The sequence below is a fragment of the Aotus nancymaae genome, unplaced genomic scaffold, assembly GCF_030222135.1.
Source record: "Aotus nancymaae isolate 86718 unplaced genomic scaffold, 86718_ANA_hifiasm-v0.15.2.pri h1tg000057l, whole genome shotgun sequence".
Taxonomy (NCBI): domain Eukaryota; kingdom Metazoa; phylum Chordata; class Mammalia; order Primates; family Aotidae; genus Aotus; species Aotus nancymaae.
Genome location: NW_026988471.1, coordinates 28,284,452 through 28,302,875, shown reverse-complemented (window position 1 = coordinate 28,302,875; position 18,424 = coordinate 28,284,452). Strand labels below are relative to the sequence as shown.

At 47.5% G+C, this 18,424-nt stretch overlaps 1 protein-coding gene across 1 annotated transcript in view; it reads left to right on the top strand.

Moving 5' to 3' along the window:
- ALK (ALK receptor tyrosine kinase) overlaps window positions 1-18,424 on the top strand; it is a 752,988-nt gene that overhangs the window by 631,371 nt on the left and 103,193 nt on the right. Inside the window, exons 10-11 of the mRNA XM_064363964.1 lie at window positions 16,506-16,600; window positions 16,765-16,893. Coding sequence (XP_064220034.1) covers window positions 16,506-16,600; window positions 16,765-16,893 — 224 coding nt within the window. The remainder of the gene's footprint in view (window positions 1-16,505; window positions 16,601-16,764; window positions 16,894-18,424) is intronic.

The window sequence follows — 18,424 nt, the reverse complement described above, 5'->3', positions numbered from 1 at the left end:
AGTTATCTCATTACTTTACATCCACCTCGCATAGCTGCTTTTCCTCATCCTCTCCTCACTTTATCAGCCCCACCTCTCCCATTCAATTGCTGCTCTTTCTGCTGGAATTAATTCTACCTTTTCTCAAAATGGAAGAAAGGTAAGCTCTCTCCCCTGGTTCTAATTGTCAGTCTCTTGCGGAGATATACCCCTAGTTTTTCCTCTCTATATATATCTTACTAAATTAAATGCAATGTTCCCACGCCATCCTAAGCTTTGACATGCTTACAGAGCAGAAGCCATACTAAGTTCAACACATTATGAGATGGATTTGGAAACACATGGATCAAATCATGTCCCACAAATCACTGCAATTGTACAAATATAAAGTACACGACTTATCACACCTGTGCAGGCTCCATTCCTCAGCACTATCATTATAAAGGCTTTTAGCCATACACCATATACATAGTCTAACAAGAAAAAATGTGCCCTCTGGAGATATTTAGATGTCCTGTTCTCTTTGCATCCTTTGTCCTAAACGACAAGTGGTGTGTTTCACAAATGTATCTTTCAAATGAGGTGGCTTAAACTGAGAGTTATGTCTTCATGCATTTATACCAGAAATGCCATAGAGCCAAGATTTTTTCCTATTCAGTTTTTATCACCTACAGAATTCTCATTTTATATGGGATGCTGTCAGTAACAACCTTCTCACTTTGTGTAGCATCTTTCTGTGATGAGAAAGGCGTTTGCAGGTCTAGACACGCCCCTAAAAAAAGTTCTGTTTAAGTCACATTTGTGTAAATTGAATCACAGCATTCTAATAAAGCCACTCAAGAGTTATAAATGATGATTAGAGCTAGCATTTGCTGAGTGCTTACTGCCTGCCAGTCATGTAACAAGTACTTAACATGCATTATCTAATTTCATCCTTAAAACAACCTCTTGGGGTAGATACTATCATTAATCCCCTTTTTAATATGAGAAATCTGAGGGTTATGGAGGTCAAAATAATTTTCCCTTAACCCTTAGGCTAGTCTGCCTCCTACGTACTGCCTGAGGAAATGATGCATGGGGCTTGGCATGTAGCAGAAACTTGAAAAACAGTAGCTATTACTGTTGGTTTTTAATTTTTTAATTTAATTTTTAGAGACAAGGTCTTACTTTGTCACCCAGTGCAATGAAATGATCACAGCTCACTGCAGCCTCAAACTCCTGACCTCAAACAATCCTCCTCCTGCCACAGCCTTCCTAGTAGCTAGAACTACAGGCATGCACCACCATGCCAAGCTAATTTTTTTTTTTTAATTTTGTAGAAACAGGGTTTTGCTGTGTTGCCTTGGCTGATCTTGAACTTTTGGCCTTAAGTGATTCTCCTTCCTGGGCCTCCCAAATTGCTGGGGTAACAGGCAGGAGCAGTCCCACCTGGTCAATAGCCATTGTTATTAACAAAATATTTAGGTTCTCAGTTATTTTTAGGCCACATCTCTTATTTGTTTCACATTAGTTTACTGCTTTCCTTTTGCTTCAACCAGCTCCTGAAATTCATCATAGCTATTTCCACCACCACCTCCTCCTGAAGACCAGGCCCTCCCTACCTGCCTTGTCTCCTCTCAGGCTCATAGCTGGAGTCTCCCCTTATCCTTTCAGGCCATTGTATGCCCTCCCCAGGTGCCTTCCACTCTGGCATGCCTTTGACTAATCCCCAAGCCGATGTGCTCCCTCCCCAGCACTGGAGCACAAGCTCTGATAGGCATTTTTAATTTGCAAATCTATTCATGTACCAAGTCTAATGAAGGCATAAAAATAACTTTTAGTTATACTTTACATTTAACAAATTATCCTTTCATTGAGAATAAAGTTCACTGCCATAAGGATCAAAAGGAGACCCCAGCCACAAGGTTGGTGCACTGTGCTAAGCAGAGCCCTGCTTCATCCTTAGGAGCACGTGACCCAGGGGTAGCCCCCGCATCTGCTCTTGCTCTCCTGCCTGTCTGCCTTTCCTTGGAGCATTTTCATCTGTAACTGCTCTGCCTCTACCTCTGCCCCAGGAAACAGAGATGCCTATAAGGAAGAGCAGATGTCGCTCACCAGCTGCCCCTCTGCTGGACAAGCTGGCTGATGGTCCCAGCAGCTCCTGCACCTCCTCACTCTGTCCACATCTCCCCATCCACGGCAACCGTGTGCCTCCTTCCAGGGTGCTTGGCTCCTTCACAACACGAGGTGCTCACTCAGGCTCACACCTGAGCAGTTAGGGCAGACGTCATTCCCTATTTTCAGCTGAAAAGACGGAGGCCCAGAGGGGTTCAAGAACTTGCCATTAAACATAGAGGCCCCTCTATGGAGGTCCTTCCTCCCCTCTTTCCACTTCACCAGACACCATCCTGTGAAGATTTTCAAGCATGAAATGTACAAACCTCCAAAATCCACCAAGGCATTATGTCAGCCAACATTTGCTGCAGTATTGGGTGCCAGATGATGGGCACACCCAGACAAGCAATACAGCCCCAGCTCTCAATCTCCACTCACTTAGGGAGGCTGGCAGGAAGATGAGACCATGGCATCACAGAACAGGAGTCCAGGGAGCCAGAGCAGCAGGAGCCCAGTAAAGCCCCAGCTTTACTCATTCCTCAGCATTTATAAAAGCTTTTAGCCATACACCATATACATAGTCTAACAAGAAAAAATGTTCCCTCTGGAGATATTTAGATGCCCTGTTCCCTTTGCATCCTTTGTCCTAAACGACAAGTGGTGTGTTTCACAAATGCATCTTTCAAATGAGATGGGTTAAACTGAGAGTTATGTCTTTATGGAGTTTTGACCAGAAACTCCATAGAGCCAAGATGTTTTTTTCTATCCCATTTTTATCACCTACAGAATTCTCATTTTATATGGGATGCTGTCAATAACAACACTCTCCCTTTGTGTAGCATCTTTCTGTGATGCTACAAACATCATAGACGTGTGATTTGGGGCTCCTTGCTTCCCAGCGGGCACCTATCTGATTGCCAGTGTTGGGTCCTCCCTCTGCCAGGCATTCTCACAACAACAGAAGCAGAGAGCAATGACTACCCCCAATGGACATGCATTTGCTCATCCACTCTCAGCAGACACATGCCAGGAACTTACCCCAGAGTAACCCTGCAGGCTGCAAAGCTGGAAATGGGGCAGAAGCAAGAGGAATGTCTCACCTCCCCCTCCTGGGGGGAGCTGAGTTGTCCTGATGCCATATATATACATATATATGTATGTGTGTGTGTGTGTGTGTGCATACACACACACACACACACTCTCAGGCAAAACCATTTCTTTCACACAGTGGGTGGAGAAAACCAAAGGTGCTCTCCACTTGTGACCTGTTAGTGGCAGCACAAGTGTCCCTTCCTATTATAAGCCATGCAGGGTAAATTACATTGACTAAACCCTTCAAGTCTTCCCCCAAGGAGTTCAAACACTTCAAGTGCACACCAGGCTTTATTCTCTTTCCTTCATGATAAGGGAGGTGGAAACAGAGTCCCTGGCTTCATCAGCAGCCTGCACAGCTGCGGGGACTTTGGCAGGGCTGGGGTCCCACCTGGAGCCCAGGGCCTATGCCTCTTGGGACCATGATGACCGAGGACAGGAGAAGAGGGATGGCATCCTCATTGAACCAAACATCTGTGCCCATTTATCTTCATCAGCGTAAGTCAGATTTTAATGTTTATCAATGAGAAACTGTGGCTCAGAGTAGTTAAATAATCTGTACAGAGGCACACAACTAGGAAGCAGAAAGTCAGGATTCAAAACACAACTTTCTTTTTCTTTCTTTCTCTCTCTCTCTTTTTTTTTTTTTTTTTTTTTTGGAGAGGGAGTTGCCCAGGCTGGAGTGCAGTGACATCATCTCAGCTCACTGCAACCATCACCTCCGAGGTTCAAGTGATTCTCCTGCCTTAGCCTCCCTAGTAGTTGGGATTACAGGCACCCACCACCACACCTGGCTTATTGTATTTTTTAGTAGAGACAAGCTTTCACCATGTTGGCCAGGTTGGTCTTGAACTCCTGACCTCAAGTGATCAGCCAGCCTCAGCCTCCCAAAGTGCTGGGATTACAGGCATGAGCCACCACACCCGGTTCCAGGCACAATTTTCTGGCTCGCTTTTCCAAACACCATGCTCTCATGGTCAAGAAATTTTTTCCACGAATCTCAGTGACAACGGGCAGCAGGCGTTATCACACATCAGCTGATATGAAAACACTGTGTGATGGCGTCTAGGCCTGGGCCACCTGAAGACCCTGTCAGCCATGAGGAGGTCAGCCTGTATCTGCAGAGCCCAGCCATGCAGTTAAGAGCCAGAGAAAAGACTCTGACCTGTAGGAGCAGGCCAGGCACAGCCTTGGTGGAACTGGGGTGCCAGATCGGCCATCCAGAGAGGGATATGGGTGTGTGGCCAGGACCCACGTGAAAAACTGGGACAAGATGAGGCCCCAGGCCTCCAGAACATGACAGAAACCCAGTCAGTGAGCCTGAAGCCTATGTAAATAGCACGTTAGCACAAGAAGGCTGCATCTGCATCCCAGAGCCCTGGGCCAGAGTCCTTTATGCCCCCTGCCTTACTCAGATATGTCCCTAGTCCTGGAATAGTGCAAGAGTGTGCTGTGGGGGTAGGCTATAGCTGTGAAGGAAGAATACTGCAGATTCCTGCAGCCAACCAAGGACCAAGTTCACCCATCCCTCCCACCCCCATGAGTGCATTAGTCATCAACCCAACAATGCCGGGTGCATTGAACACAGCTGAGTACCTAGGCACGTGCCACACGTATGTGAGTGGAGGTGACACTACCTGAAGTAACATTACATCTCCACTCCTGGGGCTGTACACAAAAGAAATGTATTTCCTGCTCATATGAAATAAAAAATGAGCGTGCTTATTGGTGGGAGGCCTTCTACCTGATCATTCAGGGATTCAGGCCCCTTCCACCCTTCTCCTTCCCTGAATAGAAAGGATTCCAAGTCCAGAAGAAAGGCCCATCCTTTTCTCTGGCCTTGGAATCCTTTTCATTCAGCCAGTCAGTGGGCAAAGAGCTTGGGAAACCTTAAACAGGAAGATTTTTATGAATCATCACTTCTGCTCCCCTCCCATTGCCTCCCTTCCCATCTGCTCTCTTTGGATTTCCTTACTGACTTTTTGTTCGCCTCATCTGAGCTGGTTTTTATGCTTTGTACTTAGAAAACAAAAATTTTCAGCCATTGAGATTTTTTTGCAGGGTTAGAATTACCACACCACTTGTAATGTCATATTGTGGCTTCTGTATCATCATCTAAGGTTTCTGTCTAAAATTGGCACATGTAAGAAGCGAAGAAAATGGTTACATAATTCAGTTGAAGGTCTTGATCATTAGGCATCTATTGTATGTAAGACACAAGGCCAACAGTAACGCAGAAGGATGTTGACCTGTTAAGTATTCTTTGAAACATGGCCAAAATGTATTTTATTATGAGCTCTTTTTTTGCTATTGTAAATATTAATGCTTTACAATGTTCTTTAGTCATATTTCTTAAAAATTCAAGCATTGAGAAATAAGACTCCTCTGAATTTAGTAGCTCAAAACTGATAACATCAAATATGACTTGGAGAAAGTCTGAAATGTATGGTGCACACAAGCAGTGTTCTGTGGATGAGTTTCTTAGCTTCTGCCATGAACCATGTTTCTCAAAGTTTTTTCATTAATGAAGCATTTTATAATGTAGAAAAGTCACACGGCCACACCTACTGCAAAGGATGCTGGGGAATGTAGTCTAGCTGTGTGCCCAAATAAAAGAAGTGAGTTAGATTTGAAAAAAACAATGAGATAATGTGTCACAAAATAAGCCAACGAATATAGCTCTCATGTCTGGGCATCTATCAGAGTGTCACTTGAGAATGTCTCTTCCTCATTTAGCTACACTGGGCACTGATCATGCTCCTTCTCCACAAAGCCTCATAATTCAAGGCTGAAATCAATTCCAGGTTCTATTCTGAGGTATGAATGTTTCATCCCCAAATTTTTTATGATACAGCAAAATCTTACTTTCTGGCAGAAACCACCTCAGAATTTTCCTCCCTGAACTTTTCCTTTCTAAAACCAAAAAAATAAATAAATAAACAGGAGAAAGTACTTTTGAAAAGGCTTAAAACTAGCAGGACAATGTAGGACAGTGGTTTCCAAACTTGGATAAACATTACGATCACCTGGAAAACTTTTTTTCTTTCAGAGCCCCAGATCTCATACACAAAGATTCTGATTCATAGATGACATATTGGGACCAGGAATCTGTATTTTTTTAAAGTTTCCCAGTTGACTTTCATGTGTAACCACATTTGGAAGCCACTGGCATATAATGGCAGATCCAGGTCTCTTGTGGACAAGTCAGGAAATCAAGAAGCGACTGGAGAAGTGTCATTGGCTGACACATGGTTGGCCAACATCCATTAAGCTTCTATCAAGCACAGAGGATGGAAAGGGATGCTTGATCAGCTCTTGCCAGATCACAGGACCCGCACATGCAAACAGTAGCACACAGGCACCATGCAGGTTCCGACAGATCATGACCAGGGTTCAGCAGGTGCAATGACCTCCAGATACAAGAGCAGTCAGAGGAACCATCGCGGAGAAAATGGGCTTTTAATAAGCCAGCCCTTGGGGTCTTAGGGAAATGGAAAAGGGACAAGACATTCCAGAGAAGGCCTTTAGGGAAAGCAGAGAGTTGGAGATGCAGAAATGTTTTCTGTGGGTTCAAGAACAGCCAACCAGTTTATGTCAGAGAATCCTGAGCAATCTTTTTGGGAGAGAGTGAGTGTGAGTATTAGGCCAGGTGTTTTGGACTTAGGGATACAGATTATAAAGAGCCACTGAGGGCCAGGCACAGTGGGTCATGCCTGTAATCCCAGCACTTTGGGAGGCCGAGGTAGGTGGATAACTTGAGGTCAGGAGTTTGAGACCAGCCTGGCCAACATGGTGAAACCCCATCATTACTAAAAATACCAAAATTAGCTGGACATGGTGGCGTGTGCATGTAATTCCAGATACTCAGGAGGCTGAGGCAAGAGAATCACTTGAACCCAGGAGGCAGAGGTCGCAGGGAGCTGAAATTGCACCACTGCACTCCAGCCTGGGCAACAGAAAGAGACTCCGTCTCAAAAAAAAAAAAAAAGCCACTGAGGGTCAGGCACCATGTCTCACACCTGTAAACCCAGTACTTTGGGAGGCCAATGTGGGCAGATCACTTGAGGCCAGGAGTTCAAGACCAGCCTGGCCAACATAGTGAAACCCCATCTCTACTAAAAATACAAAAAATTAGCTGGGTGTAGTGGTGCACATCTGTAATCCCAGCTACTCGGGAGGCTGAGGCACAAAAATTAAACCCAGAAAGCAGAAGTTGCAGTGAGCCAAGATGGCACCACTGCACTCCAGCCTGGGTGACAGAAGCTAGACTCTGTCTCCAAAAAAAAGAAGAAAAAATGAAAGAGCCACTGAGCACAGAGACAGGCTGGAGGATGGGAAGCTCAGAGCATGGGGGATATTGGAATGTCTTGTGAGGAGCCCAATGGCAAGTGATTGGAGCCTCAATGTGAAGCTCAGGAAGGGTGAAGAAAGAAGCGGGAGGAGAAGAGCCTCCTTCCTCTGCTTCTTTCCAAATGGCATCATTGGCTCAGGACAGCCTTGGGCGAACTTAAGTAGACATGGGCTACTTAAAATTATTAAGTGAACTTAATTAGGTTTGTCAATCCCTAAGGCTGGCAGGGTGGCAAACAAGGCAATATATTCACTGTCCATGTTGCCCGAACAAGATTGTGAGTTTTCCAAACTGTACGTGAGCAGCCTCAGCCCTTCAAGAAGAGGAGAAGAGATGCGACCTGTGGCTCAGCATGCAGTGTGCAACCAGGCATCGATATATACAAATCAAACATTCATAACTCTGGAAGGATCTGGCCCTGTTTCTTTCTCAGAAAATATCCCAGATCATTGGAGCAAGGAGTAGATTAGCAATTCTGAGCTTTAAATCTTATTTCTAACACTGATTTACTGTGACGTTTGGGACAAGTTGTTGCTTTTGATTGCTAAGTTTCCACAATCAAGAGTGCAAAGCAGTGAGACAGATCCGGCCCATGAGCTTGGTTTAAGAGGCAGTTGCTCAAAATGGCACTAAGTGAACCTCTTTAAAATAACAGGATGTTCGAATCTGCTCAAGATTTTCTTGGTAACATCCACAGCTTGGCTTAAAAGTCTACAGATGCATATGTTTTTCATAATTCTTAATGTCTCTGAAAATGTAGCCCTGTGTTCTCAGCCCCTTCTTTCCCTAAGCATAAAGTCTGCAATTTAGGGGATAATTGAGCTTCCAATATTTGAAGCAAAGAATCCAGTTCTATCCATGCTGCCTCCACCCCTGCACCAGGAGCCTCATCAGTGCTCATAACTTCCACTCTTACCTCTATGCAGATGACTCAAATATCTTTATGTCCACCTGAGTCCCACACCTGCATTTCCAGCTGCCTGAATGGCGTCCCACCCACACCTTCCATATGTCTCCCACCAGCACACCCCACTACCTAGTGAGAGTTCTGTCCATAGCTCTACCCTTCTCCAAGACTTTTCATTCTTTGAAGTCTTTCTTGACTTCTCTCTCATTGCCCAGATGCAGTGTTCCTCCAGTTTGAGTAGCTGCTAGCTCTATAGGGGGCAGAACTAAAAGAGACTTCAGCAATTCCCTGCTCAGTAAATCGTGTGAGTTACATCACTCTCTGAAATCCTCGGCAACGAGACCCATGTCTTACACGTCTCTACACTCCTACCTGCAGGCGCGAGTGTCTGACTCATAGTACATGCTCAAATAATCTCTACTCAAAGAAAGAGGAGGAGATATGTCATTTGTGATACTGCTTGAGAAAGCACATGTTACTAGTAAACATGCAATATAAAACAGGAGCAATAAATTAGCATCTCATGCTAAAAGAAGAGTTCAGTTGTGGAAAAGAAAAATGTGACATAGCTTCTTTTAAAAACCAAGATGGCACCTTAAAAGTTTTGGCAACTTGCCCAGGACCCCACCAACTATACAGCCCAGGCTTCACTCCGCTCTGCTTTTTGAAACTAGTCCTCCAAGCAGAAAAGACTGCTAATTTACTCTCATAAAGATGTTTTTGGTCAGGCGAGAAGAGAGGTTACAAACCACCCTTTTTCTGGGCGTTCTCACCATTGGCAGTGCTGCCGTCATGTCAGCTCCCCAACCCACAAGCCAACACAGCAACAGAGAATGGAGGAAATGTTTGTGTGTTCCAAGAAACGAGGAGCGGACATCCCTATCCCTCCAAGAAGGATGGATGCAGGATCTTTCTAGCTCCAGACAGCCTGCATGCCCCTAGTTGTCCGAAGGAGCTTGCTATACGTTTCTGATGGTATGGTGTACATATGAGATTAAATGAGATTCAAGAAGTTGGATGGTTATGCAAGAGATGATGGGAAAAATACCCTGGGAAGCAAGAGGCCTGAGTTCTCATCCTGCATCTGCTGTCTCCATATGCGACCACACAAGTCCAAAGAATGGCAGAGGCCCAAGAGGCAACTGACTCCTTCCCAGAGCGCTTGGCACTTGACTATGGGTCAAGTATTTTTGTGCACAGGCACCTCCCCTGTTGGGCCATGGCTCCAGGAGGCAATGTCTTTCCCCTTCAAAGCCCAGGGCCCAGAGAGCTCAACATATACCACATAGATTTCGAGAATGAAAGCAAAACAGGAACTTGCCAGAGATGGGCCTCCATCTGGTGTGGGGATACATCCTTGCAGCAGTCCCTTCCTATTGGTGACACACCAGAGCACAGGAAGGAGCCAGGAGCCTTTAGGCTCAGCCCCCAAAAGTGAGCACAGAATGCCTGGAAGCCTTGAACTGAGAATGTGGAAGAGTATGAGTGATTCTCCACGCTTGCTCAGGCTGGCTGAAAATTCATTTCTCTCTTATTTCCAGAAGGGCTCCTTCACCAAGCCAGACTCATTGTGAAAGACCTCTATGGCCCTTAGAAGCCCTGGAAGCTCTGTGTTGACTTTTACTCACGCTGCTGGTGTCATTATGCCTAGAGGGGAAACCAAGGCAGGAGGTGGTAAATTACCTCTGAGAGTGGGATGGAGCCAGGAGGGGTATGTTCCCAACTCCTGAGTCTGGCCTTGAATGTCCAGCTCATCTCTAGTTTACTGTGCAGAAGTTAAAGACTCAAAAAGCCAAGACATACATTCCTAGCCATGATTGGGTTTGACATGGCCAGGAATGGTCCCAGGAATCCAAAGCAATCCATCAGCCCCTGTCTTTACCTTAGAACTGAAGTCCATTACACAGATAAAAGGAGGAATGTGGCAGGACTTTTTCTTCACATATATTATTCTAATAGATATGCATACTGCAACCTGAGCTTTGTGACAGCCCATTTTAAAAGACATTTGCCGAGCAAATCAACTCCGCGGTGAGAAATTGGAGGAAGTGTTTTTCCTGCGCAGTATCTGCCAGTTCCATCCTAAGCAGCCAGGGCCCAGACAAACCCCAGCAGCAAAAAGGGATACAGAACACTTCCTCCTCTGAGTCCACTAAATGGCCAGGGGAGGAATCTGAGACAGGGTGCCCAGCCGGCAAATGTCTCCTACCCAGTCCAGCCACTGCATCCTGCTCTCCCGCTCCAAAGCGTTGCCATTCCCTCCATCCACGTTCAGACACAAACCTTTCTGTCAGCTACTTAAAATCATTAAGTGAACTTAATTAGCTTTGTCAATCCCTAAGGCTGGCAGGGTGGCAAATAAGGCATTATATTCACTGTCCATTAACAGTCTGTTGCCTGAACGAGATGGTGCATTTTCTGAGCTGTACGTGAGCAGCATCGGCATTTCTCAGGCAGAGATCTGCCCAGTGAGTCTCCGAGGCACCCAGTTCCAAGCTGCCCTTCCAGACTTGGCCCACTGCCCAGATGGCCACCTCCCAGATCCCCCCTGAACCTGTTTTCAAGAGGCGTCTCTGTAGATCTGAAAGAGTCAGGGTGAATGCATTCTTTATACAAAGACAGCCTCCAACCAAGATCTCTAGCCAAGTCTGTTTTAATAACAAGTTCCAAACTCCACCGGCTGGAGAAAAAAAAAAAGAAAAGAAAAGAAAAAGCAACAACAACCCATGCAATCAAAAGTGTCTTCTTTGAAGAAACAGAAAGAGCTGAGCAGGTATGAACTATGAAGGGTCAGGAGCAAAGTCTCTGCTGCTAAGCACAGGGAAAGAAGAGGCTCCCCTGCCACGTTCTTAGGTAACACAGATTGGTGAGAGAGCGGAAGGAACCCCAAAGAGCTAGCGCTTCCCTTCTTCTTGACCAAGCTGCCCAGAGAGATGAAAGAGAAGGCTCTTCTATCCTGGGAAATCCAGCCTCCCTTCCCCATCCAGAGCTGAGGCTTCAAAGTGGGGCAGAGGAGCAACTATACGTTCACTCGGACGACCTGGCCTTTGCAGTCTTGGCAGTGATGTGTCAGGGTCCTTGCTTTCTTTCAGCCAAACCCAAGGTGGCTCACCTGGTACATGCCAGAACCTTCCCTCAGCCCCAGAGTGGTCTGCCTGGTGCATGTTAGAACTTTCCCGTAGTCCCAGAGTGGTCTACAACCAGAACTTTCCCTCAGTCCCAGAATGGACCACTTGGTGCATACTAGAACCTTCCCTCAGTCCCACAGTGGTCTACCTGGTACATAATGGAACTTTCCCTAGAGTGGTCTACATAGTACATTCTAGAACTTTCCTTCAATCCCAGAATGGACCACTTGGGACATACTAGAATTTTCTCTCAGTCCCAGAGTGTGTCAGGTCTCACCTAAGTGTCAGGTCTACCTTGTATGTTATAGAATTTTCCCTCAGTCCCATGGTAGTCCACCTGGTACATACCAGACCCTTCCCTCAGTCCCCTGGTGATCCACCTGGTACATGCCAGAACTTTCCCTCAATCCCAAAGTGGCCCGCCTCGTAAGTGGTAGAACTCCAGACCTGAGGCCATGGCTGACTCTGGAGAATGACACGACAGCTGTACTTTGGGGGACTCACGGAAGGAGTGGGTGGAATCAAGAGACTGTGAGATCCTTGAGGAAGCCTGTCCCATCTCCAGCAAGGAGAGGGTGAGCGGGGCCAGGAACAACCTCTTCTTCACCTGTCGGGTAAAGACACACAACCAGGCACCTTCGGAAGTAGGGAAGCCTGAATCTGGGTGGTCCTGATGCCCACTCTGTCTCTGGGCCAGCACATCCACTGAAAAGAGTCTCCTAGGTTGGGGCTGCTCTACCCGCCGACTACTCACCACCTACCACCCCTAGCCCCCATTCCCAGACGGCCTTTGCTTCTGCCCCACCTTCCACCCATCCTTCAGTGGCTCTCCTTTGTCCCACCTTTGTCCCACTGTCCCTTCCCTGCAGCCTCTGGGGGCTGGAGCCATGGGGGAGGGTTGGCCTGTGGGTGGACAGAGGTGCCCACATGTGGGTTGGCCCATGGGTGGACAGAGGCAGCACTGCCTGGTCCCATGTTGCCATCTGATTGAGTCTTCCTGATGGTTGTGAGTGTTCCTGACTCAAAATATGTGCAATTCCCAGTGTCAATCAAACTCTTTGAAGCAGCAGCTGCCACTGCTGTCGCCGCGCAGAGCACTTTAGAAACTCTTCTATTTAGAAACCATTCCAGCCTCAGCCGGCATCATCCCATTCATGCTAAGAGGCCCAGTGGCTGTGAAAGACTTCGCAGATCTAATCTTTTACTAATAAGGAAGGAAGGCAGAGAGAGGGGTGGGGGAATGTGCAGCTTCCCTGGGAGCACCCATTTAGAGGACAGCCACAATTCTGTCCCCCTCTCCCCAGGCTCCACAGGCACACACAAGTCATTTCCTCACTCAGGCCCCTCTGGCCTCCTGGAAGGTACACCCCTCATACAGCTCAGCATTGAAATCGGGGCCTGTCTTGGCCCCTGGTCCTGTGAATGACAGGTTAGGAGATGATGACCTGGTGGAGAAATGTGGCCTGTCGGGGGCCTCACCCCGTGATGTGCAGGCAAGCCAGGCAGCTGTGCCCTCTTGATGCTTCCACAGGGAAGCTGAGTCCTTCTGTCCACCCTCTCTGTCATTCTAAGTGCCTATTCTCTTGCTGCCTGGAGCAGCATTTTCCTAAGGGTTCCCTGACTTTAACAAGACAGCAGTATTAGGGCCCTGGTTTTCCAGCTGAGATCCCAGGCCTGGGCTTTGTCTGGGTTACACAGGCTCAAGCCAGAAACTCATCCTTGGACTGTTTCCCGTGTGAGGACCCCAGGGAAATCGTGGCTATAACCTTGCCAAGATTCATGGAGAAACTTGATGAAGGAGTGCAAAGATGCCTCTCACACAATCCCCCTGCCTCTCTGCCTCCTCTTCTGGTCCCCATCCTGTTTACTAGTCCCATCACAATTATACTCTAAGAGGTCTTTGGTCTCGCCACTGTCCTGTTAGAAACCCGCCATGGCTTTCCATGTTCCCTGAAATAATGGCAGAACTTCCTTGCCCTCACACCAGTTCCTCTGCTCCAGATATCTTCTCCTCTCTGCACTGCACTCCCACACCCACATCCTCAAGCCCTTCCCTGCATTCAAAACCGACTTAAATACTACCTTCTCCATGAAGCCCTCCTGATCTCCCTGCCCTGGTGTAATTCCCCCTTCCTCTGAACTCCCATGGTGCTGTATCTGCACCTTCATGAAGCATTGACCTCCTTCTACGCTATTCCACAGCGAGGTACACACACTTCATCTTCACACTGGACAGTTAAGTGACCTGAATGCAGCATTCATATCTGATTTCTCTTAGAATGCCCCATAGACCTATATGCAATAGCTGTATAGGACACAAAAATAGGTGTGTATCAAGGCTGGAATGAGAGATGCCTCTCAGAGGCATACACCCCAGTGCCAGGGTGGCAGGGGCTGAGGGTCCTTGTGCTGTCCATCCCCTCTTGCACACTCATCTGGCGTGCCCAAGCCTCCCAGAACAGGATTTGAAGTTTCTCCACCAGGCACTCCTCCTTCCACACCCAACCGCCAGCCCACCCTATCCTGACTGAGGGTAGCATGGAGAGCTTTTCATGGGGAATATGGCCTGAAAGGCCAACCCCAGCGGTGTTGGCCGCAGCTACAACAGATTTGGGCATTTCTTCTTTAGAATCAAACAAGATTTGAGTCCTATAATTGTGACTTCCAGACAGAAAGGTTGTTTCTGAATGACCAGCCCTCACAAGAGGGTTAAAAGCACAGATAAGACTGGGCGTGGTGGCTCATGCCTGTAATCCCAGCACTTTAGGAGGCCGAGGCAGGCGGATCATGAGGTCAGGAGATCAAGACCATCCTGTCAACACAGTGAAACTCTGTCTCTACTAAAAATACAAAAAAATTAGCAGGGCCTGGTGGCACACACCTGTAGTCCCAGCTACTCAGGAGGCTGAGGCAGGAGAATTGCTTGAATCCAGGAGGCAGAGATTACAGCGAGCCGAGATCATGCCACTGCACTACAGCCTGGGCAACAGTGTGAGACTCCATCTCAAAAAAAGAAAAAAGGCACAGATAAATGTATGGAGTAGTTCAGTTAAGAATAATCAATCACAATTATTCAGATAAAAGTTTGGAATTTAAGGCTTCGCTCCATGGAAACAGTAACTGTTCTCGGGCCAGGAATAACGAAGCCAGCACTTAGCCTTCTACGTGTTGATGAGCGGTCATCTGCTCACAGGCGGAACAGGGCTTCCAGCCCCTGCTGTAGTTGGCTCACTGGCTAAAGCGTTGCTGCCTCTGCAAACCCCTGTGAGCAAACGCCCTTCTCTCCACACCGCCTCCTCCGTGTGTTTCCTCGCACTGCTGACACCCCGTTTCTTGTCCTTGTGCCCGCAGGTCCCGTTCTCTTCGCCTCACCAGTGCCCACCCTGCTCTGGTTTCCTTCTCTTGCCATCCTATGTGCCAGTGCCCTGTGGCCTGGCTTCCCTCTTTCTTCCTCCCTCTCCTTTTTTTCTAACAGCTTTATCAAGCTATAATTTATATATCATAAAATTCACCCACTGTAAGTGTACAAATCAATGACTTCCAACAAACTTACAGAGTTGTGGAGAGAGCCCCACACTCCCGTTTCTGAACATTTTCATCCCCCAAAAAAGCCTGCGTGCTAGTCTGCAGTCAATCCTGCGCCCACTCGCAGCCCCGGGGCAACCACGAACCGGCTTTCTGGCTCCACAGATTTATCTTTTCTAGACATATTCTATCAATGGAATCATTCAATATGAGGTCTTTAACTACTGTCTGGCTTCTTTAACTTAGCGTAGTGTGTTTGAGGTCCGTCCGTTTTATAGCATGTCTGCCGGTCCGTTCTTTACCGTAGACTGGCGTCCCATTGTATGGCTGTACCGTGTGAGGTTTACCCAGTCACCAGGTGGTGGGCACGGCTTCCCTCTCTTGGTGTTTTCATATCCATGCCAGAGACCACACGCTGTTCTGCAGGTCATCCTGGACTGACTTTCTGGAGGGCGGGAAAGGTTTTTAAGGTTCTCAGGGAATCTTCACTTTACAGTAGGAAAGGCTGGTTGACTGATAGCCTTCTGGGAGATGATTTCTCGGGAAACAAACAAACCAAGGGTATTTTCCTGTTTATGTCACTGTAAGGCCTTCCCTGGCCACAGTCTGAGAACCTGGCGGTCCACGGATATGAAAGAGCAGGGAAAGAAACAATATCTTAATGGGTTTATTGTTAACACTTTTATGACTCCTCTGTGTTGGTTACAAACACTCCCAGGGGTAATAGTCAAGTCACTTAATATTTAACCACCAGGCAGGCAACCTCCAGTGACGCTGGATGAAACCTGGGATGCATGAAACCCCTGTTGGGCTATCCAATGGATAAACCCTATGGGTGCTGGTGAATTGGGAAATTCAGAGAGCAGGGGGGGGCACCAGGGAAGGACCCAGTTGCCTGATGCGACAAGCAAGGGGCACTAGTGGAACTGCGGTTCTTTATTGGCTGGTACGGAAGCATTTTAATATTTTAATAATGGCTTCAGCCCCACTGGCTGAATGTCAGACCTACACATGTCTCCTGTTGAGTTCACCCAAACAGGAGACCCAAGCTGGTATTTTTTTTCCCCAACTCAGTGCCTTGAAATCACTCCCCACGTGCTGAACAAAGCCGTTACCGTCAGATTTCTTCACTTCCAATCACCTCACACACCCAGAAAGCAAAAGATTTCTCCTCAGATTTTCAGGTAGTCCCGGTCCCAGGCCTCAAACTCTGGGCTGGATTTAAGGACCAGCGTGTTGGTCATTAACATTACGGATCGATACGGAAGGGGGAGTTGACTGCTCTTCTCTCCCTCTGCTCTGGGATTAGGTAAGCCTTTTCCAAACTCACATTCTGAGCCAGGTAGTCAGCACATGCCTGCTGGATGCTGAATCCTAAGACGAGACCCCCCGGTTTGCTTCTCACATACATTCCTCTTGATGTGTACAGGTTCTGGCTACAGATGGTCGCATGGTGGGGACAAGGATCCAGAGCCATCGTGGCTTTTGACAATATCTCCATCAGCCTGGACTGCTACCTCACCAGTGAGTTCACTCTGACCCCGGCACCCTGTCCCCCACCCCGACGGCCCACGGCCCTACTGTCCCTCCTCAGCCTACGCCTGTCTCTCCCACCTCCCTCAGTGTAAAATCATCTGTCGGCCTGAAATCGACCCTTACCTAACACAGCCCATTCTCCTCTATTCCAGTTAGTGGAGAGGACAAGATCCCTCAGAAGACAGCACCCAAATCAAGAAACCTGTTTGAGAGAAACCCAAACAAGGAGTTGAAACCCGGGGAAAATTCAGCAAGACAGACCCCCATCTTTGACCCTACAGGTAAGGGCTCAGCTCACACAGGTGAGCACAGTAACTGCTTGTTGCAAAAGGCAGAAGAAAGACTGGTGCTGTGATTGGGGTGGGGGGCTGTGCTAAAACAATGAAACAGTCAATCTTTAGAAGGAGCATCACCTACGCTCTGACTATGGGGTCCAAGAGGAAGCTGACTGGTTCTCATATTGCCTAAGCAAAGGAAACCTCTGGAAGTTGTGCAGAGGAGCAGCTTCCTTTATGCCTAGGGAATACCTAGGCCCCGCCCGAAGGGGAGAACCAAGCTGGCATTTTTTTTCCCCAACTCGGGCATTGAATTCACTCTCCTCTTACTGAACAAAGCAAATCTTACTGTCAGATTCCTTCTCCTCATAAAGAGGGCTGGGCCCATGGCCAAGGTTATCTGTTGCACAAAGGTGGACTACCCCATCATGGGTAAAGCCCCCAAAGCTTCCATTCAACACAGTTCCCCCAGAGCTCAGATCCCCTCAAAAGCTGTTCTGTTGAGCATACCCCAAGCAAAGACTTCCCATGGCCCCTTGCCACTAAAGAAACTCTTCAACCTCTGGTTATAAACCATAGGTGTAACTTGTCAGCCAGTCTTCTATTAGACCGGAGGCTGTGAGCCTAGCCCCACAGAAGCTAACTAAGGCTGCCCCGGCCCCACACCAGCAAACCAAGGCATTTTTCCCAGGCAGGCATTGGTGCCTTGTCCTGGGAGGGTTCTTCTGCTATGTATAGCCTGGAGAAACAAGTATACAACACACAATCTACCCACACTCTTTTTCCTATAAAAGGTAAGTCTTTATCAAAATAATAACAGATCAGTGATAAATCTCTGATTTCAACTTATAATGTGAAATCCCTTTTTGGTACAAAGTACAAGAAATGAGGTTCAAGCCTTTGCCACATCAGCTCTCAACGTGTGAACTAGATGTTAGTGTTGCTTTGTCTTTGAAGGAGTCCCTTCCTTTCTGTCCCATGAAAAGCTGCCCCAGGGCTAACCCTCACCCTTCCTGATTCCTGCCTGATCTAATCCAGCTGCCAAACCCAGGAGAAAGTGAGTTCCTTTTCCCATCATCCCTCCCTTCCCCTTTCACTAGAATCACAAAAGACCTTTGCATGTTCCCACAGAGAGGAGAGCCCCAGTTCCACACAGAGGGGAGCCTGTCCCACAATTGCGGCTCTCCCTGGTTTCCCCCTCGATTCTCAGTTTATGACAATGTCTCACCTGCTGGAGGCAGCCTTCTAACTTTTCCATTCAACGCCCTGCCACCCAGCCCCAGTGATTCACTTCCACTCACTCCTTGGCTCTTGGTCAACTACCACCTCCCTGTGATAAAGTCAGGAAATTTATAAATGTATAAATTAAGGGAAGAAGCCAGACTTCCCCTTTTAGTGGGCTAAGTAAACATAGCCACAGCCCCCTGCCCAGCCTAATCAACAGCACTGATTACATAGCAGAGACTCCAGAAACATCTATCGACCAGTGGATGGCTGGATGCCTGAGCTTGGATCTCAGGTGTCAGCAGCCAGCCCC